The sequence below is a fragment of the Hetaerina americana genome, unplaced genomic scaffold (genome assembly GCF_022747635.1).
Source record: "Hetaerina americana unplaced genomic scaffold, ioHetAmer1.1.p SCAF_21, whole genome shotgun sequence".
Classification (NCBI taxonomy): domain Eukaryota; kingdom Metazoa; phylum Arthropoda; class Insecta; order Odonata; family Calopterygidae; genus Hetaerina; species Hetaerina americana.
In genome coordinates, this window is record NW_027286775.1 from 3,806,749 (window position 1) to 3,830,217 (window position 23,469).

Genomic DNA, 23,469 nt, shown 5'->3' on the forward strand with positions numbered 1-23,469 from the left:
TTCACTTCATTGAAAATTTTGAATAATTTTAAAAGGAAAATCTAAAGACATTACAAAAATTATGTATAGTTCACCGGCCTTTCAATCATTTTAATCATTAGGAAAATCAGTTGTTAATATATTATTAAACAGACCTAAAAATTAGTCCGAAATTACAATTCGATAAAGAAATATGCACCTCGAGGAATGGTATCATGCGCGAGAATGGGGCTCATCTCATACCGAAAGCATGAAATTTCGGGCGTCGGAGTAAACGGCAGATTATTTCCCAGGGCTAATTGTGATTTCCCAGGAAAAACTGCTGCCCGATATATCGCGCGCGAAGCACAGGGTACACAGACACGTCACCGGGAATCGAACTCTGATCCTCCGGCAAGTATGCCAGCGGCCTACTCGCTCGAACATAATGCCTGTGTGCCACGAAATAGCTTGAGTACTGAAGGAAAAAAAATACCCATATATCTTTCCTCCCAATATTCATTCTCTACAAGTGCGCCCTCCTGAGGTTCCTGAGGATGACGCCGATGCCTCGAAACTAGTTGTATCGAATCAATATTTAGTGGAAAGATACATTGGTATTTTTTTACTTCAGCGAAAATGGATCTCCACAAAGTTAAGCCTGAAGACATCGAAGTACGTCAACGTGTGAAGGACACAACGCAGTGAATACAATTGTTGCAAAAAAAAGAAATGTAGGGAATTGACTTTGCAATAAAGTTCGGCATATGTTGTACAAAGATATAGTCAAAAGCATTGTGAAACTTGAGAGCCATTGACGCATTGAGTACAAGAGAATACTATGGCAAATGAGGCACCGAACGAGTGGCCGCGATCCGGCCTTAAAAGACGTGTATCGTAAGGGCAAGGTTCCGTTTGACACCTCGCACGCCACAGTTTTGCAAAAGCCGTCGTCCTAACTCAGAGAAGAGCACCACGATTTCAAAATCATTTAATGGCTTGAAAAGTCACCCACCGTTGGAATTATATCATTTTAAGAAAGAGAAAGTGAAAAAGTAACATGATAATGAGCTGGGGTTTCTGAAATATCCCGTGCGTATACCGTAGGGTTAAAAGGAACCGAGAAATTTTCCAAACTTCTAAAACTGAGGAATTGTTTATTATCAGAAAAACAGGATATTTAAACAAATAGGTTACAAGTGAACATTGCCCTCCCAAGTAATCTGAAGGGCATGAACTCGTAAGCGAGATCTCGGCTGAAATTTGCTCGTTGTGGCAACGCGTGGCAACTTCGGGAAGTGAGCTCGTCGTTCGAGGACACTGGTTGGCCCGTATGACCCTCTCGCCCCTCCCACGCTTGGCCGCCAGATGACGTGTACACCTCTCCGCATAAAATAGTGATGGCTCAAATGAAGCCCAGCCCACGATAGCCCCACTTCTCATAGGCTTGGGCCGTGAAGTGAAGTGTTCCCTTCAAGTGGAAACTTTCTTTTGATTTACGTTGATCACTTTGGAGAGTTGTGGCCAAGGAGCGTGAGATTTGATGAGCCCGAGGTCCTATTAGCGACTATTTTGTGATATTGAATAAGGAAGGATGTAGGCCAAATCTAATTGGATTATTGCATAAATGTTATTTTAAATTTGTCGCGTTGAATGAACGAAATAATTCGCTTTAAACAATCACCGGACAATGGTATCCATTATCGTTCGTGGAATAAATAACACTTTAAATCTATCTGTCATAGACAAAATATCTGCAATTTTATTGGCATCATCTCTCTTATTGTACATAGTACGATGGGGGTAATAATTGATTTTCAACATTACTGCTTAAGAGACCCTTCCATTTTGTAAAACGTAGTTATGATAGACTTACTAGCGTATCCAAAATGTTAGAGGACCTAGGCTGGGAATCACTCACGGGCCGGAGGTAAAATTACAGATTGAAGCTCTTGCATGAACTAGAAAGGCGTCTTTTTAACAGCGATGTTCAAAATGTATCATTACCCCCATCGTACTACGGTAGGAGAGATCATATTAATGCAATTAGAGAGATAAAGTGTATAACTGATGGATTTCAGATGCTATTTATCCAACAAACGTCAAGGGATCATAATAACATTGTCCGACCGCGATTGATAGGGGTCAAATCTATTATCAAAATTAGTCTGGTGTGTATTCACCCCTTGCCACACACCCTAGCGGCGGCTTGCGGAGTAAATACATTGATGAATGCGTAATTATCTCACGGAGTGTGCGACACCGCATGCGAGAAGTGCATGACCGGAGGAGGGCTTGGAGAGCAGCGAAGGGGTGGTGCGGACCCCTCCTGCCTGCTCCACTTACGCGCCGCGCCGGAGAGCGCGGAGGGCCGCAGAATGATGGGCGGAGAGCAACACCGCCGCGTCGATTTCTATCCGCGGCCCCCTGCCTCATGCGCGCCGCGGCGGCAATGGCGGCCCAACGGACTTGCGCGCCGCAGAGCCGACCCCCTCCCTTTGATCGGTGCGGTCGGCTAGCAGCTCCGCGGCGCGGCCGCATTGCGAACGGGCAAGAGGGCTTCCGGCGACTCGCAGGGAAGGGGTGTGTCGATGGGGTGTGGAGGGGCCCATTCCAATCAAAAGCGGCTCTTTGGCGAAGGTCTCCCCGATCGTGGGATCTCGGAGACGAGCGACGGCACGCCGCGAATGCGAGGGCACCGCGCGGGGCGACGGCATCTCGCGTGTCTCTTGCTCATTGTGATTCCGATGCCGGAACTTTCAAATAGGAGGCTTGGGGTAAAAATTAGAGACTCAAAAGATAACCATCGTGGAGAGGAATTAAATATGATGCATATTTGCTACACTATGGGCAAAAGAATTACTAAATAATCGCGGAGAGTGGCGGGAGGTAAGTGATGCGATGGTAGTATTCCAGCCATCGCTCAATAGCATATAAATGTATAATGTCTCCTTTTACAGGGTTGTCTTGTCATTATTAGTATTTAGCATTTGTCAAACATTTGAAGTTAGATTATTTTTCAAACTATAGGAGAAATGCTCCTGAATGAGTCCCTCAAGAATCAAGTGCTGTGATATAAATCACCGCATTTATATATATATATATATATATATATATATATATATACACTTATGTATATATATATATGTATATATATATATATGTATATATATATATATACATATATATATATATATATATATATATATATATATATATATATACACTTATGAGTGGATCGGGATAGTACAGGGGGTAGAGCGATGGACTGCTGACCGGAGGGCCCCGGGTTCAATTCCCGGGCAAGGCACTCTAGGCACCTACAGCTCCACCCAAGCTATGTGATTTTTCGAGTACCAGGTCTTTCTGGGAAACCATAATCGGCATAGGGAAAGGAACTTCCCCCTACCCTGATGTGTGAATTTCACGCACCGTAAAGGGCTTAGTACTGGGTAAACTTTACCATCCCCTACCAAACCGACCTTTGGGTTGATTATTGTGTTAATGGCTTTATATTTTATTCTTAAGGTAATCTACCGGTTAAGGTAGGTTTTTGGATGGACACAACTACCAAACAAATATTTCATTACTCCTAACAAAACACAAAATCCATCATCCTACTCTATATCAGGTCCCACCTCATCTCTGAGTACTTTCTTTCTCCCTTCATCCCGTCCAACATCCCTATCCCGTTCCTTCCCTTTCCTCTTTTGCCCAAAATTCTACCCTCTATCACAGTCTTCAACATCCCACTGCCGGTCAACACCCCCTTCATCCACTTTTCCTGCCTCCATAGGATTGCTCCCAACAAACCCCTCTCTTCGCCTACCATACCAAGTACTTCCTCATTTATTTTCTTCTCTGTCCATCTCACCTTCTCCATTCTTCTCCACACCCACATTTCAAAAGCCTCCAGTCTACGTCTATCCTCCTGCTTCAATGACCACGTTTCCGCACCGTACATAGCTACGCTCCATATTAAAGTTGTTACGAGTCTTTCCTTAACATCTTTACTCAACGTCCCCGTCATCAACTCCCTCCTCCTTGTTAAAGCCTCTTTGCCTGGCGCAATTCTTGTCATCACGTCCCTACTACTTTGACCATGTTGGTCCAAAACACTACCGAGATACGTAAACTGTTCTACCTGCTCTAGTTTTTACCCTCCCATTTTAATGTTTATCTTAGCCTTTTTCTTTCTAGAAAATCGCATAACCTTTGTTTTATTAATATTGATTCTCATCCAATACCGGTCGCACTGAATTTCCAATTCACTAAGCAATGCTTGCAACCCCTTGGCTGACTGACAAACTAAAGCTTGGTCATCCGCGAACCTAACTGATTTTACGAATTCCCCGCCCACTTTCATTCCTACCTCGAGTTCTTCCCATGCCTCCTTAATCATGTCCACTGCATACAGGTTGAACAGCAACGGTGATAATGGGCAACCCTGCCTTACACCCCTTCCTTACACTGCCCATCCAGACTCCCCGTTCCCCACCCGCACCTGAGCAGTCTGAGACATGTACAGGTTGCGGATTAGCCTCCTTTCCCTCCAATTTATTCCTATTTTCTGCAATATACTCATTGGTTTTTCCCAATTCACTCTATCAAACGCTTTTTCGAAATCTACGAAGCAGGCAAATACCTCCTGGTTGTGTTCTATATTCCTCTCGATTAATAATCTCATTACTGCAATGGCATCACGCGTACCTCTCCCCTTCCTAAACCCAAACTGATCATCCCCTAAGTAATCATTTGCCCTACTCTCTATCCTTTTGTTTATGATCCTGAGAACAACTTTAGCTGCGTGGGATATCAAACTAATTGTCCTATAGTCCTCACATGACGTGGCCTTTACCTTTTTCGGAATAGGAACTAAAACTGATCTCACGAAGTCTTCCGGCCAGATTCCCTCCTCATAAATACTACGGATCAGCCCATATAGCCTCTTCCTCCCACATTTTCCTAAGCATTTTAAAAGTTCCACGGGAATGTTATCTACCCCCACGGCCTTATTTAGTTTCATCTCCCTTAATGCCCTTTCTATCTCATTGTCTAGTATGCCTGGACCTAAGCTGTATTCCTCTACGTCATTTTCTTTTTCAATTTCTAACTTTGTTGGTCTGAGTTCTTTAATATACAGTTCTTCTATATACTCCTTCCATCTCTCTTGGATCTTTCCTGCGTCAACTATTACCTTACCCGCCTTATCTCTAACTGTTAGAATACCTCTTCCTTTCTTACTTCCCGATAACGATTTAACTTTGCTGTACAGCGCACCGATTTCACCCTTCCTCGGCAGACTTTCCATATCCTCTCACTGCGTCTTCCACAATGCTTCTTTTGCTTTATTTGTTGCCCGCCTCAATTTATTGTTCAATTCTTTGTAATTCATTTTGCCTAATTCTGTTTTATATTCTTCCATTTTCGCCGCTCATCCATCTTTGTAATCATCTCATCCGTGATCCATGGTTTCCTGGTCCTTTTAGCGTTAACGGTTCCAATAGTGTCTTTTGCGGCTTTAGACAACCCTTCCTTGATCACTTCCCATTTTTCTTCGATAGAACTAAGCCCTTTACCGTCCTCCATGATTTTCTCTACCGCCTGTTTGTATTCCTTCCTTTTCATACCATTTACTGCTTCTACATTCCATTTTCTAACTCGCCGCCCCTGCCTTATCTTTTTGAAACGTACGCTACATTTGATAACAACTAAATTATGGTCTGAGTCCGCATCCGCTCCCGGGAAGCTGTGGGAATTTATCACACTGTTCCTAAACCTGTGTCTAACCAGGATATAATCTAGCTGATATCTTCCTGAGTCACCTGGCATTTTCCATGTATACCTGCGTCTTTTGTGGTGTCTAAACCAAGTGTTGGTGATGACTAACGCCTGTCTTCTGTAGAACTCAACTGCTTTCTCCCCGCGGTCATTCCTTGTGCCTTAACCGTAGACCTATACCTCATTACCATCTCTTCCTTCGCCCACCGTCGCATTCCAATCCCTCATCACTATCAAATGTTTCCCTGCAGGAACACACGCGATTATGTCCTTTAACTGATGGTATATCCTATGTACCTCTTCTTCCTTATGGTTGCTCGGTGGCATGTATACCTGAATAATAACCAAGTTCGTGGGTTCCGCTTTTATCTCTGCTAGTAGTATTTTTTCTGTTACCTGCTCTATGTTGACTACGCTTCTTCCTACCTCTTCATTAATACTATGGCAACCCCTCGTTGGCTCTCGTCCCCGTTGCTATACATTAATCTATAATTATCACTCCAGTAACCCCGCTATCCTTCCATCTCACCTCGCATAGACCCTAAATATCTATATTTCCCCTTTCCATTTCTCGCTCAACATTCTCCAATTTCCCTGTCCTCATCTTTGTCCTAACATTCCACGTTACTATTCTAACTAATTTGGTCTTCTTCTCCTGCGTCTTCTGTCCTGCTGCTGCTGGTTTTCCCTTGCAAGGGTTTCGTGGGATGACGACCGCGGAAGCCTTGCCTCCCCCGCTGCCGGGCACGACACACGGCCTATTGGGCCGAGCCCCGTGTTTGCCTGGACTCAAAATATCTCAATTGTCCATCATATTTTTCTAGGGAATGATAATTGAGGTGGTTTCCCGTTGCCTTCCTCAATAGTGTTTTTAACGTGACACCTTCACTTACTGGCCGCCCCACTGGGGTCAGACGCCATTGCAGCCGCCTCACTGAGGAACAGACGCTGCGTGGACTACCTTTCGTCTGGCTCTTAACCTTCGACCTATCTGGCATGGGTGACCCTACCAGGAGCAATTATTATTACTCCCGCCTGCAGAGCTCTAGGGGTCATCGGAACGCACAAGCCCTTCCACCACGTCAAGGTTGTAGTCCGAGGGGGCTTTATATATATATATATATATATATATATATATATATATATATATATATATATATGCGGATCGCGGTAGTCCTGTGGGTAGAGCGTTGGACTGCTGACCGGAGGGTCCCGGGTTCGATTCTCGGGCAAGGCACTCTGGGCACCTGCAGCTCCACCCACGCTAAAGTAATTTTTCGGGTACCAGGTCTTTCTGGGAAACCATAACCGGTACAGGGAAAGAAACTGGCCCCCCTACCTTGATGTGTGCATTTTTACACGCCGTATAGGGCTTAGTACTGGGTGAACTCCTACCATCACCTACCAAACCGACCTTCGGGTTGATTACTGTTTATGGTTTATATATATATATATATATATATATATATATATATATATATATATATATATATATATATATATATATACACATACACACATGTATATATATATATAAATATACGCACCACACATCCATATATATATATATATACTACCTTGATCAAAAAGTTCCCGGAATAACCACCGTGTGGCGCTCCCATCGTTCCGATTTGAGTTCTGTTTTTTTTTGTTAAATTGGTACATCTGTTGTTGATATTCCCTTTAAATCTTAGTGTCATAACTTGACATTTGCAAAAGTTACGTAGCCAAGAGTACATCTATCTCTGTGTGTGTTGGCGATTTTTTACAATTTCAGAAATGGATTTAAATTTGCAACAACGAACTTGTATTAAATTTTGCGTAAAAAACGGATTTAGTGGCGCACGGACGTTGGAAATGTTGGAAAAGTGTTTCGGCAACGATTCTCTAAAAAAAACGGTCGTTTACCAGTGGCACGAGCGGTTCAGAAGTGGTCGTGAGTCAATCGAAGATGATGAACGCAGTGGCAGACCATCGACATCGAAAGTCGGTGAAAAAATTGATAAAGTAAAAGAAATGTTGGTCAATAACCGCAAATTAACCATCAGAGAAATAGCGGAGGACTTGAACATTGCCTATGGATCCGCCCAAGACATTGTGGTTAATGATTTGGGTTTCCGTCGTGTAGCAGCAAAGTTGGTGCCAAAAGACCTCAATTTCATGCAAAAAAGAGACCGTGTTGACGTCGCAAAAGACATGATTTGCGAGGCTGAATCCGATCCCACATTCATCAAAAGGATCATTACTGGAGACGAGACGTGGGTTTATGAGTACGACACGCAATCCAGACATCAGGCAAGTGAATGGCGTTCACCAAATGAGCCGAGACCAAAAAAACCACGTCGTTTTCAGTCAAAAAAGAAGGCAATGCTGACGGTTTTCATGGATTACAACGGTGTAGTGCATCATGAATTTTTGCCAGAAGGCCAGACAGTAAACAAAGAGTATTATTTGGGCGTTATGAGACGTTTGCGTGAAGCAATTCGCCGAAAGAGACCAGAAATGTGGGCAGAAAACTCGTGGATTTTGCACCATGATAACGCACCGTCGCACAGTGCTATCATTATTCGTAATTTTTTGACGAAAAATGCAACAAATACCATCCAACAGCCACCGAATTCACCTGATTTGGCTCCCTGTGACTTCTTTCTGTTCAATCGAGTTAAAAAACCATTACGGGGAACGCGTTTTAGCAGCCGAGAGGAAGTAATGGAAAAATCGCAGGAAGCACTGATGGACATACCGAAAACCGACCGTAACTTTTGCAAATGTCAAGTTATGACACTAAGATTTAAAGGGAATATCAACAACAGATGTACCAATTTAACAAAAAAACAGAACTCAAATCGGAACGATGGGAGCGCCACACGGTGGTTATTCCGGGAACTTTTTGATCAAGGTAGTATATGGATGTGTGTTTATGTGTAGATTCCCCGACACTTGCCCAGGAATCAAACCCGGGCCCCTCTGGTCAGTAGTCCAGCTGTATCCCTGGACTACTGCGACCCACACACACACACACACATATAAACACGAAATATATATATATATATTCTACATCCACTATAAAAGTAATGCAAAATAAATTATTGGTCGTTCTTGAACAAATACTTAAATATCTTCAATATACTCCCCCTCCATTAACACACTTGCGGAGACTTTTAATGTATACATATGTATGTATGTGTATGCGGCGGTAATTTTGGAAATCAATCGATAATACAGTACAAATTAAATATTGCCTTAGATTCATTTTTTAGGCTAGTGTTGGTTTTGAATTGTTAATAATTTTTTATTTTCCATTTACTGCGATCTGGGAGAGTCACAGGTATACTCATGTATGCGTTAATTATTCGATTAGCCGCTATATTCAAAACTACCACGTGGGTTTTAGGTCATGGACATGATATATGTCTTATGATCTGTAAATTTCAAGATAGAATAAATTAAGTGAATAAAGAAATCATGCGTAAAACATAAAATGTCAAAAATTCTCTAATGCTATATAAAATATTTCTTGTAGAATAAAAAGTATGCTACTCCTAGAGACAAATATTCTATTGATATTCCTCGACCTTTTTTATTTTCTCTAATTTGCTTTGAAGGCCATGGAAAAAAGTAATAAATTGAGAAGAAACGTTATTTCATCTGATAGTAAGAATGTGGGTTTGTATAAGGTTTGATAGTGATGATTTCCTTAGGCCAACATTTAATTTATTTGTCTGCATCTCCATCTTGCTCCGTTAATCCCCACGGTAGCGTGCGGCAGCTGGTCTTGGTTGTCGGAGGCCATAGCATTTGGTGCTTAAAGTCTGCCCGTAACAGCCGACAGCTGTAAGTTATCGTTGTCCTCCCTTCATGATGCCAAATGTCACCAAGTGCGCCTTATCTTAGTTCTTCCTTAGGCTTCTTGCTCATAATTTCCGTCCGACGATAGATTAGCTGATCATTTATATTGATTTTTTGCGAAAAGAGTAATTTTTTCTACACGATATTCAATTCATAAATTGGCTCAAATTCAGCGAATAGTCTCAAATTCGCGACCCCGTGTATCCATCCTCGTCGCCAAAACGCTTTGTCAGTGTTTCTTAACTTGTCCATCCCACAGTTTCCCCACCAGCGGTTGATGACTAACGTTGATTAATTGAATTATATGAATGAAAGATACAGAGTATTGTTTCACATATTTTGGTGTGCTGAAAGATACCTCGCTATCTACACTCCTAGAGACAAATTCCAAGGTAGTCTAACCAGATGCCTTAGAGTTGACTGGAGACTTTTCTTGGGATTGTGTTGAATTCTTAATTTTGATGCTAATACGTGATATTTTAAACTGGACATATTTTAAAATTAATTGAAAATGGACTAGTTTTCCATATTTAAGATTCGTTGGCTTCGTCTCACTGGCAGAGAGATGGGAAAATAAGTATTGTAGTAAACCTTCATAACAAATGACAGAGGTCAAAGGAATAAATAATGGAAAAATTCAGTCAAGTATTGAGAAACGAAGACGGCGTGGAAACAGATTGAAGTGGCAGATTGTAAACCCTTAAACAGCTATAAAAACTGACAGTGTGAAAAATGCGCGGTTTAAAAGCCAATTTAAAATCCGTCAAATCAGGTAGTTTCATCAAAAAAAGTCAAGACCACAATTTTTGTCCCCACAAGCGCAATTTCAATGGTGAAACATATGACCGAAGTGACCAGGATACATCTCTGTCGTTAAGAGAACGCTAAGGAGGAAACTAAGCAAGAAGAAACTGCACTTGGTTGCACGGAATTCCGTAGGGAGTCGCGGCCAAAGGGGAGAACACGTCCCACCCCGCCTCGGTTATTTATTTAGCCTCAGTCCGAAAACAGCACTTTTTAGCCTAAACATCGGAATATTAACGGTGAAAACAATGGAGACGATTGCAAACACCCAAGTCTTGGGTGGAGGAATACCCACTCAGGCGACCCTTGGATTGGCAAACGACCCACCGCCACAAAGGCGGACGAGAAATTCCGAAAATTAATATAGTCGAAAATCAGGGCGCGACGCTTAAATCCGGACAAGCACGCGTTCCCTCGAATGAGATTGCCTCGCCGGGTCGGCGAAACCGTCCCCAGCAGACTTCTCCGAAGCATTATACCTAGCCACAATATCCTGTAGAATATTCTTTTTCCTAGGAGGATGTCGGCGCCGGACGGGGCCCTGAAGTGCATTTGGCGCACGGCTCATTGAGTGCGACGAGTTACATAATGCTCTTTCATAAATGTCCATTTGTTTGATAAAACCACGATAAATAGCGAAATAGGTTGATGCTGAGGTGACAATAATTCTGTCGGGTCACATAGATAAGAAGTTTGACCTGTTAACCTGAATAGTCTTCAATAGGTCCACCCTGTCAATCAATTTGATTTGTTTCCTCTTCCTTCGTGCCTTCGATCCAGTGACCCGGTTGTGAGACGGTGCTCGCAGGCACGCGGCAAGACGCGATTACGACTGAATTCAGAAGTAGAATGGAGGAGTACGAGAAACACCCACGAAAGTGAGAGGTAAACTCCAGACTTTAAAAGCGAGAGGAGGTCCCGTTTGAACGCCGCTTCCATTTCACCAAAGGGCTCTCAAGCTAAAGGAAGCATGGGAAAAGGGTGCGGCACACCCTGGCCCCTGATCAGGGTGGGCAGACCTCGCATTCCTCCCGAGGGTCGGGGGTCTCCCTTGGGGGTGGGGGGGGTGGGTGGTGTACCTCCCGTCCGCCGCCGGTGACGAGGCGTTCGAGTCGCTCGGGAACTGCACTGACCTCCGCGGGGGCGGCGAGGCGTAGTCGGGCCCCCGGTGGTGGGCAGCGTGGTGGTGCCGGTGGGTGAGGAGGTGCACGGGGGGCGGGAGCCGGGCCGAGGGTGTGCTGGCGCCGGTGGGGAACAGCTCGGTGGCGGAGGTGGGGGCGGAGAGCGGCGGGAGGGCCCCATCGCCCCCGCCGCCCCCCGCTTCGTCCGAGTAGTACGACGGGTCCCGCAGCTCCAGCCCATTGCACGTACGCACCATGATGCGGTGAGTGTTGGCCACCAGGCTGCAAGGGAAAGAGATTCATGCACTCAGGCCATGGCACGCGATCAATCCATCAAATGGAGGATGCATTCCTTGGGTTGTGCACTCCACTCAGCGGGCCAAGGAACCATTAGGAGGAGACATCCACGAATTGCAGAAAATCAGCAGCAAAAATTACATGTATTATTAAAAATATAGTGAAATTACATGTATGTAATTATAGTTAAGTATTTGCTTCTAAGTGTAAGTCTTCAGAATAAATCCATCATTGCTGGCATTACTATCATACAGATATCCTGGATGCAATAAAGAAGCAATCAATATGTTTTATGATCGTACCACTAGGCTGAAACATAATCGAAGCTCGGATATATTTTAGGACTATGGGAATTTTCGAACATTTGTCAATCAAGCGCTTTTTTTTACTGATTGCACACCACACAGTCATTTCAGTAGGGTTATACCCTGCCAAATAGAACTTCAAGTCACGAGTACGCAATTTTGAAGTGAGATTTCTAACATCTACGCCGTCCTATGTATTTTAGCATTATTTGGCACTGAAAACCATTATATTGAGTATAGAGAATTTTTTTAAATAATCAACTACATCTTTGAAAGCCAGTGATACTGGATGGTTTAAGTAAACATTTTAATGGGATAGTGGAAAAACTGACGTAAAACATAAAGAGAAGCTTTCATTTAACTTCTAAAGTAAACATGTAAAAAAATTCAAAAGATTACTAATTTGGTAAATAAAAGTATTTGCAAATATAGATCCTGCAACGCTATCCGTGTTTTCTTGCAAGAGTCTCACTTTCATTGCGGTATCTGTGCTCATCCCTTTCTCATTGACATATTTTCAATGTTAAAAGGGATGGACCTCATTGGTTTGTTTGACGTTCTCGCGAGCGATTCAAAGAAGATTGAGATTCAATCACTTACCATAGGCCCAATTTCGTTAATACTGTCCCTTATTGATTCGTGACATTCCAGTGGCTAGCGTGCTTGGCTCCAGGACCGAGTTATGGGAGCGCGGACCCGGGTTTAGCTCCTGGGAACATCTCTGGGTGCCATTAGCTCCACCCAAGCGGTTTGATTTTCCGAATACAAGATCTTTCTGGAAAACCGCAGGTGGCACCCAGGGAATACATATGAAATCCTTATCCCTCGGCTGTGTGAATTTGACATGCCGTGTACGAATTAGTGCTAGGTAAGAGGGGCAACTTCGACAATCAAACTAACCTTCGGGTCGATTAGTAAGAAACGATATCTATAGCGATAGAAGCTGACGACTTAATTATGATCACAAAATGTCTTACGATAGTGATAAACACCTTGAACAATACATTTGAATATGCAATATTCTGTCGAACAATACGTTTACAGACAAATTGAACCTTATAAAAAATAATTTTGGGAAGAGGTAGGCTGTTCTGTAGCTTTTTTTTGGAAATTTCCACGGAAGTTTTAAAGAATTTGTACGAAGGGTAGATCAAGAAAATTTTCACGCAAGAGCTACTGACAGTTAAGCGATAGAAGAATGTCTTAAACCAACAAAATTACACAGGGAACACTTGAATGCCATTAGTTCAGGCTACAGAGCGACCATTAAGAGGGAAGAAGGGTGTTACGGTAAGGATAACACGTCAGACCATTCTCTACTGACATTTGTAGGCAGTGGAGGGGAGATGCGGGTCACCGGGCATATATCTATCTGTTGAAGACAAATCACCCCTCTTTTTATCAAGTGGAAATAAATTTTTTCTTTTCTTGGTGTATCACTCACTATGTTCAACTCCAACGTTTGAGATCTGGACGTCAAAAAAGTCGACTCTAGTCAAGTCTAGCGGCAAATTGCCACAAATCCGAAGGGTATTTACGATGCTACATCGGGTGTTATTTCTTTAAAGCCGGATTCTCCGAGTAAAATGCTAGCTTAGAACTGGGTTGCAAGTATTCCAGGTTAGTTGTGTTGGAGCCTTTCTGCACCTTATATTCAGAAACTGTTGACGGGGCCATGAAGTGAACATACAGAGATTGCATTTTATTTCGCAGCGGGGTAATGGGTGCAACGAAGTGTGATTACTCGTATATCTGGCCTTTTATAAAAAGACATTATGTCATGTTTTGATTGAATGCCCATCAAGTATTAAGGAGGCTGGGGAAAGGCTTAGGGTTTGACATTTATTGAGCCATGTCAAACCATCTTTAGATTGATTGGCATGGCTCAGTGACGATCAAATTTAAAAATTGTTCAACATGACTCAACGATGCTCAAACCACTGAATAAAAATCCCAAAAGCAGGCAAAGGCAGTTCCAGGAGGTTCTCCATCTAGAGGCTCACACTTCGTTCACAGTCTAGGAATTATTACCAAAGAGTAAATAGTGTCTCCTCCAGCTCAAATAAAGAAGTCTACCGAGTTCCTCTTACAGCTAACTGACTGACTTTTCAATGCCAACTCGGTGTAAATACACAACAGCATTCAGATTTGTCAGTTGTCTATTTCGAAAGTATCAACAATGTTGGCAACCATATTGGGGTGCATGTGAATATTCTGAAAGTGACGCTGAAAATTGACAAGTGTGGCAACATTTGATTTGCTTTAGGCCTTAGCTGCGCTGCCTATGGCGGCACTCTCTAAATATAGGAATATATATGTACGTGTATATATACACAGATATATATAGTATACCTAAATGCATACATATATCTACATATGTATACATACATATACATATATATATTATCTACACACACACACACACACACACACACACACACACACACACACACACACATATATATATATATATATATATATATATATATATATATATATATATATATAAATATATAAAAACACAGATGTAGATTTTTAGAATATAGAGACACAAAGAAAGGACATTCACAATTTGTTATTTGACGTTTCGACAGCACGGCTGTCGTCTTCAGAAAGCTTCTGCTTCGTCGCTTCTGAAGACGACAGCCGTGCTGTCGAAACGTCAAATAACAAATTGTGAGTGTCCTTTCTTTGTGTCTCTATATTCTAAAAATCTACATCTGTGTTTTTATATATTTGTGTGTCGCCGAAGAGCGTTCCATTTCGAAGATATTTTATATATATATATAATTCCTAAAAATCGTAATCTTAAATCCAACAGATGATTTACTAGATATTGCACCCGCACTCCAGCATAATTTGACTTGTCAAATTTTCATACAACCTTGAAATCCCCTCGTGTATCGACGTAATAATGTATCGCCCTTCATTTGAGCATATTCCTCGACTCTTGGGAAGTCGCAAACTGCGTGCGTGCGTTCCTTCCGCGTGCGTCTACTCACCTCCGCTTATCGAACGGGTACTGCGGCCTGCGCATCACGAGCAGTCTCGGGAGGATGTGGATGAAGACCCGCTTCACCCAGGGCGCCATGGTGTGCGTCTGCGGAGACCGGAAGTGGACGTTGAGCACCACCACTGTCACGCAAATACTGCCGGGGAGGGGGGTGGGGAGAGAGGACAGAGAAAGATAGTAAGTCTAGGTTCCACGCATCACGATACAGGCGAGTGAATGGAGCTCCCATCTGCCCTCTCCCGAGGGCAGGCGAAGTGCCAAAGGGACCCTCTCCTAATCAGTCACCCTTCCGCACTTCCCACCCCCTATTGTTCAATGTGTGCTTCAGACCGATCGATCACAACCAGCGTACACAGAATGGGAAAGGGTAAATGAGAGAGATTTGCTAAGTCGCTTACAGCGATATCCGCGAGAGGTCTTCTCTATAAAAAATATATTAAAGTGCATTACTTATTACCGATGAAGTCATAAAAACTCGTGTTCATCTCGTAATTATCCAAGCGACATTGAATGTAAAAATTCATTTCCCAAAAAGATTTTCCAACCATCATTTTCTTATTTTGTTTTGGACCCGTATTATTTGACCGGGTCTTATTTTGAAAATTATGAATAATATGAATTTGGATCATATAGGTATCTATATTATAAGCATGATTAGACGCTCGAAATTATATTTGAAACAGCGAGCTACCGGAGCATTATGAGGAGAAGAGAATATTAGATTGACAGGAAGAAAACAAGAATCATATGTACGGATGAAACGGAAGTCGTAAAAGAAGTGTAGGGCTGGTATTATCCGCGGAAGGAGGGAAAGGAGAGAGAGAAGGGAACGCTCCCTACTTAATCCCCTCGCCCGACCCTTTGAAATTCGACGACCTCATCACAAGCATGATGCCATATCTTTGAGGTTCCGCTTACCTAAACGTATCTAGGATCATGGTGAACAGCACGAATTTTCCCAGCAGGGGAACCACCAGTGATGTCGGCGGGATGATCTCGGCGAGCAGCAAGAAGAACACAGTGAGCGAAAGTAGAATGGAGATGGACAAGCTGACCTGGAGGGCGAAAGGTGAGACAAAATCAAATAGGTGACCTCTAGAAATACTGGAAGCGAGATAATAGGCAGACAATGACCGTGACGTAATTAGAAGCAGCGTCGTCAACAAATACATAAAAAATACAATCTTTCTTTATCTTTTGGTCGGAATCAAATTACTACTCTAATTTAAAATTATGAACTGCTTCCATGTAAACCAGGACAGTTCTCAGGACCATCAAAAACCAACCTGAAAAAGGAGACGTGCTCTGAATTAAATTCACGATTTGACAATGAATAAAAGTCAATGATGACATTAAAATTACATAAGAATCGCACCCTTATTAAATAATTTCTAATTAGTAAAAATGATTTCATCCAACACCAAAGTTGCAAAAAATTCTCCTAGGTTGATTAAATGTTTGGCTATGAAATATTTACGTTGTTTATATAAAATTTTCGATTTTTTTGGGCTTTAAAAATGGTGGATGAACCATAGTTTCATTGACAGAATAAATCACATCTTCTAAAAACGAAGAAAGTTTAAAGGAAGCAGTGAATTTTCTAGTTGATATGTTTTTTAAAATTTCATTTTTCTGTGAACTTTATCATTTGAAAAAGAATGGGTTTTTAAGAAAAAAAGCATATACTTTTTAAATTCATTTAGTTAATTTAGCACCACCAGAAGAAAAGGGCTCAAAGTGACCATGGCCAATGTTTTTCCATTTCCTCGGCAAGTTTCCAATTTCTCTTGTTATTGCTCAGTTTCATCCTGCCCACCCCTATAGCTGCACTGCTCCCGACCAATCCCTTCCGCCGGCATTTGGCTGCTTTACTCCATCCCCCACAGTGTCTTATGAGCCCATTGGAGCCAGCAATGGCCTGTGGACTCAACGCTACATCAATGGTGGCATTACCGAAAAATGTGACGACTTGAGATATGCCACTGTAGAGTGTAAAGGTATGAAGCTCGATGAAGTCGCCTGACCACCGTACTGCCGATGTGGAGCCGCAAAGGACTGGTATCTGTTAAGTACACATTTTTTGTTCCCTATTCTCACCCTGACGGACCACTAAAGTTTACAGAGCGGTGATATACTTCCCCAATTTTTAGGTATAAGATTGATCAATCAAAATAGTATACATATATAATACGTAACCATAAACCATAAACACAGTAATCAACCCGAAGGTCGGTTTTGTAGGTGATGGTAGAGTTCTAAGCCCTATACGGTGTGTGAAATTCACACATCAGGGTAGGGGGACCAGTTCCTTTCCCTGTGCCAGTTACGGTCGGTAAGGAAGATCTGGTACCCGAAAAATCACTTTAGCTTGGGTGGAGCTGCAGGTGCTCAGAGTGCCTTGCCCGGGAAACGAACCCGGGACCCTCCGGTCAGCAGTCCAACGCTCTACCCACTGGACTACCGCGACCCACCTATAATATGTTTAATAGAATAAATGTTACTACTTAAATTTTGTTTTCCTAAAGTTATTACAGACAGACAGTTAATTAGTTTATCGTATTTCTTAGACTACTTCCTTGAATAACGCTTAGAAAATCTGATTTTCACTCCAGAGCAAAATTTTTAATTTTGGATAATCTGTCTAGGTAGATAACATTAAAAATAGGAACATACATATCCCTATGGTTACATTTAAAAGTCATTCCTTGCGCTACCCATCTTCTGTCAATTCACCTTTGGATCCACGTGATATTTCAAACAAACTCAATATTTCGCGTATATCACTGGTCGTGATGATCAGTGGAGGAGTGGAGTGTAATTTCTCATATCCATCAATGGCCCAGTATGACTTGAGGTTGCCGTTTCTAATGGGCATATGTCAACATATGTTTACGCGTATGCCAAGGAAGAATTAAAATTTTAAACTTATCTTATTTCACACCTTTATTCTTATTTCTCAGAGTCACTGACCTCAATATTCTTCTTCTTCCAAATATCTCATTTGCTAGCGCCATGTTTTCCCCTCGTCTTCTCATTAAAATATCTTTTTCTCTTTAATCACTCCCCAAATACATTACCAGCTTCCAGTTTCATTACTTATTCCTTCAACACGTTGATATTTCATTTAGATTTTCTATATCTGGATAATTTTATCATTCTTGTTTTTGTAGTTCATCCGCGTCACGAACCTATCGCATTGTTCCACTACCAATTCCCATTAATCACTGCGTCCCTTGGACATCTGACTGACTATTACCTGATATTCTTCAAGCCTTCCTGATTTAATCACCTCTCGTCCCCACTTATTTCCCAGCCCAAAACCCTCCCATGCCACCCGTAACATTTCCTCAGCAAGAATATCGAAAAGTACCTGCGATTACGACCAACCCAATCTCACTCCCCTATAATATGCATACATTATGTAATACAGTAGAGTACAAGTACAGTACAGTATGCATACATTAAGTAATACATATTTATTTATATCTATACTTTAAATTTCTTTGAAGTATTATTTTCAATAATCCTGAATCTCTTCTGGCTCTTTTAATAACTATTTATCTTATGTTTTGTGATTAATATGGCTGGTCCTTTGCCGCAACCTTACACTTCTCTCACAGACTTTTTCATATCCTCTCACTGATCCACATTTCTTTAGTCTTATGCCTCGCATGCATAATGCATACAAATACTTACAATTTAAATAAAAAATTACAACGATAAATCAGAGGAATAACAAAAAAAAGATAATTAAATACTTTATTCGGTTTACTGCACACATTACTATGCTGATTAATGTGCTCATTTTTTGTATAATTCATTAAACTAATTCCAAAACTTTCTCTAAAATTTTGCTTATATCATAATGTTCATTGGCCAACAAGAATTTTTTAAAGATCATTTCTAATGAAATTGAATCTTGTTATGAAGCTTAGCGTATTTTAGCACACTGCATCAATTTCTACACCGTGGTATATTCACATGAAAGCGTGACTTGTGGAATGAGAACATCGTATTAATGAACTTGTTTCGTTTATCTCAATAGATATTTTTTAATTTATTAGGAATATCTTAATTTTATTGATTCATTCTCAACTATTGTATAAAAATCGGAAACAAGACGCAGACAAATCTATGAGAAAAAACGGAGTCAGTGTTTGCGAGGAATTCCAGTAAAGAGATGTCATATTATTTTAACCCCTTAATTGACCATTCAAAAAATTTATGCTCTCATAATATTATCTAAATATGCAATTTATATGCAGTAAAAGATTTGTCTATTTAACCTAAGTTTTGTCATGAGCCATTAAAATTTGAACCACACTCAGTTCGTTGACGAAGAATGGAGATAACACGAGCCGTGCAATGCGCGATGTGATCACATTGTGATTTCGCCTGAGCAAGCCATCACCTTTATCTTTTGTGATGGATTTTACAGTGACATGACCTCAGGGGACGAACGCCTTCCTCTACCGCGCAGCTTTGAGATTAATTAAAATATTTAAAAAGAGGAGAAAACATCTTAAAGGAAGGCATACCTGGAGTCATACTCACTGCGCTTACGAAAGCAAACATTGACACCGCTGCTGCCATTTTGACATGTCATCGTCGAATGACTTTAAGAATACTTCCAGGAGCATTGAAAAGGTCGCTGGCGGGTGTGCTGGCGAAAGAAAAGCTGCGCATTAGACATATTGTGCTCGGCCGGTCCGGAGACTGCTCATGCGTGAAGGAGAGGGCAGTCCGTGAAGTTTTGTCCCCTAAGTTTAATGTTACATTAATGGAAGAACACGGGTTTCCTTCGAAGGTCATCACTGTTAATGACACCATCTTTACCATTTTGGTCGCGAGAGCAGACAGCAGTGGCGTAAATGCAATCCCCGGCATCAATAAAGTCAAACTTGCAATTTAGGACCATGCCACTTTTCCATTTAACCCGGGAATACGACATGTAGTAGTATTTGCGCCTGGCGCGTCGGTGCCCACAACGTTAACAATGAAATCTTGCATAGAAAATTAGTAGTAGCAATAGATAAAGGGGAGGTGACTGATAGCCTATGTCATTTGCGTCATTAGGGGTTGATGGGAATGGAGGATAGGGGAAGAGAAACCCGGCGTTGGCAAAAGCTAACTCTTAACGAAAGGCGCCAAGGGATCAAAAGGCTTAACGTCCCATGCGACGGACGGCGCACACTCTGCAAGTGCTCAGTGAACATACAGCACCCCATGTAGGGATCGGGATACCACTGAATGCCGCCTCCAATACTCGAACCCAGGTCCTCTGAGTGGGTAATCAATACGTTAGCCACCGCACCATCCTCATGTTGGCATGCACTGAAAGTTCTCCGGAGCCTTATCAATTGCAAATAGCCAGGGAGCTGTAGAAGAAGCGAACATATCAAAGCAACAGCTTAGATACAGCTTAGATTACCACAGATATCAAATGTTGTTTTTGAGTTTCTCGTGAAAATCAAAGCGGAGTGAGCTCCCAAATTCTCTGTTATACGCAACTAGCCTCATGTGATAATTTTCTACTTCTCAGCGTGAAGAAACCCCTCCGTGTAAATCGTTTTTCATTATCAAAAGCAGTTTGACGGAAAGAATAAATTGAGCTTCTTACAAGTCTCTTTTTAGACTGACTATATTAAACAATATTTCCTCAAGCCGTAAACGGTTGTTTACACCACTGTAAAAGTAAAAACGTTTTGACTTTTACAGAGTTTTAATAAACCTTTTCCGGCTTAAGGAAATATTATTTAATATAGTCAGTCTAAAAACGGTTTGGTTGAATTAAACATGTTTCAACTTGCAAAGCTACCGTTGACCTGTATCTATCTGTTATCTGGCCCGTAACTTGCATACACGCATGTATGGATCAGGATAACGTCAAAAGCTTATGAGGATCGTAAAATGGACTTCGAATCAATGAATATTGCTCGAAAAATGCGAATTGTAGATTTTGGAGAAGTTGGGAGAAACAAATGAGTGAGGAAGTAGGAATGCGTTTTACAAGTGCCTCCCAAGAGTCCTCCAGAGAATTGGACCAAGAAGAACATGGTGTTCGAGAAAACAGAGTGCAGTGTTCATCATAATACGTCACAAACCACCGTAAGGGTGTGACGTGGAGTCCAAAGTCTCCAAATACACACCCTTTCGGCGATTTGCAATTTATTCGGTGATTTTGCATTTACATAGATGTTGATGTGCGTAAAAATGGCTGTTCATGCATGTACATGTATGAATACATGTACATGCGTATGAATGTATATTCGCTCATACATACTCAAAACTCTTATGTGCCACCAAATATCACGCTACTGATTGTGGGTTTGAGTAAATTATTAAATTTTGATCTTAAGTAATAATATTCAGGTGGTCCTGTGAGATATTTATAGAAATTCATGTCGCGCGAGATAAGAACGAGGACTTGAATCTGCCAGTGTCGTTTACTTCTAATCTTGTTTAATCCAATCAAAGCGATTGGGGCCAAAATAATTCACTGATTATTTGTTGCATCGTTAGATCCCTCACAGTACGTTGTCAGGGTGATTTTAGATTTATTAAAATGTATATTAAACTTGTGTAAAGGAAAATGAGTGTCTATGCAATGCAATGATTGGAACCGTCTCGTGAAAATCCCACCTTCGTGACTGTCGCGGCTCTCCGGTTTAAACTGCGAATGCATCGCGAAGCAAAGATAAAAGGGTACGGGTTTTGGTTTACAGGCATTAAAATCTTATTATTTTTTAACGTTTGATTTTTGTAACTAAAAATTTCAACAAATTATTCTTATACTAATGTCTTTAACGCGACTGAAAATATTGAGTACTTTTCATTCATATTTGACTTAGTGCATCCAATCCTTTTTTCATAAAACTCTGGCTCTACATGTATCTAATGCAGTTCCTAATTACATGAAAAATTGAATATTTGTTAGAATTACCCATTAGCTTTCGTTTTACGATTGAAACTTGAAAGTATGAAGGGGCAGGCGCAGACTCTAATACACCTATAATTTATTTATTTATTTATTTATTTAGTAAAAATTGTGCACATACAGCAGGATTGCCAATTTACAGTGACACATATAACAGGAACATATAAGGACACAAACATACAAACATCAACAAGACTATACTATTGAGGGAGGTGTGAGAGATGTGTCAGAGAAAGGTTTATAAATGTGTTGGCTGGGAGTGAGAGGGGGTCAATGCTTTCGGGAAGGGAATTCAGTAAAGCGGGGAGACGGAAGAAAAGGGACCGTTTGGTGAGGGACAATCTGGGAACGGGTTGGTGGAATAAAGAGTGATCGCGGGTAACTCGGGGGGGAACTCTGAAATTGATAAGGGAAATTAGTTCAGGACAGTCGTTAATGGAGTTAAGGGTGTTATGCATGAGTTTTAAATCGGATTTTAGACGTAGAGAGGAGAGATTACAAATCGAGAGCGAGGAAAGAAGTGATTCAGTGGGCGAGTCCCGAAGATGGGGGACTCTGTACTTGACAATTTTACTGAAAAAATTAGTTATCGTGTTAAGGGTATTAAGGTTAGATAGGGCAGACATTGACCATATAGGGGAGCAGTAGGTAATTAATGGTAAGATAATGGTTGAGAAATATGCGGTTAGAGATTGTACATCTTTTATTTCTGTGTAGCGGTAAAGTAGACCTAGAAGAGACGTGGCTTTGCATTTAACTGCTTTGATATGACCTGAGAAATTTAGTTTGCGATCAGTTAATACACCAAGATCCTTGACAGAAGCAACACGATTCAGAGGAACTGAATTAATTGTATAGTTAAAGGTAAGAGGAGATTTTTTTAGGGAGAGAACTAGAGTATTGCATTTATTTGAGTTTAAATTTAGCATCCATGTGCTGCACCATTCTGAAATTTTATTTAAAGCCTCCTGAAGGTGGTAGCAATCCGTGGGGGAATTAATTTCCTTAAAAATTTTGCAGTCGTCGGCATATAGTAACGTGTGGGCTAGGGAGGTCGGGACTAGGGAAGCTAAGTCATCAATGTACAGATTAAAAAGATATGGTCCGAGAATACTACCTTGAGGAACTCCAGATGTCACAGAGGACCAAGGAGATGAGGCGCCAGATAGTATTACTCGCTGATTTCTATTCGAAAGAAAGCTGGTCAGTAATTTGAGAAAGTTTCCATGAACGTTAAAACGCTGACTGAGTTTATTAATGAGGAGGTTATGATTGAGGGAGTCGAAGGCTTTTGAGAAATCCAAGAAGATGGCATCTAATTGAGTCTTACTTGTTATCGCACTAACAGCGTGGTGTTGAAAAAGTGCTAAATTGGTCAAGCATGACCTGCCCGGACGGAAACCA

At 41.4% G+C, this 23,469-nt stretch overlaps 1 protein-coding gene across 1 annotated transcript in view; it reads right to left on the reverse strand.

Moving 5' to 3' along the window:
• Positions 1 to 23,469, reverse strand: part of LOC139688617 (acetylcholine receptor subunit alpha-like) — a 500,693-nt gene that overhangs the window by 17,030 nt on the left and 460,194 nt on the right. The window contains exons 8-13 of the mRNA XM_071586164.1: positions 16,047 to 16,183; positions 15,118 to 15,264; positions 11,730 to 11,795; positions 10,661 to 10,686; positions 6,943 to 6,963; positions 1,239 to 1,278 (exon numbers count right to left, since the gene is read on the reverse strand). Of these exons, the coding sequence (XP_071442265.1) occupies positions 1,239 to 1,278; positions 6,943 to 6,963; positions 10,661 to 10,686; positions 11,730 to 11,795; positions 15,118 to 15,264; positions 16,047 to 16,183 (437 nt within the window). The remainder of the gene's footprint in view (positions 1 to 1,238; positions 1,279 to 6,942; positions 6,964 to 10,660; positions 10,687 to 11,729; positions 11,796 to 15,117; positions 15,265 to 16,046; positions 16,184 to 23,469) is intronic.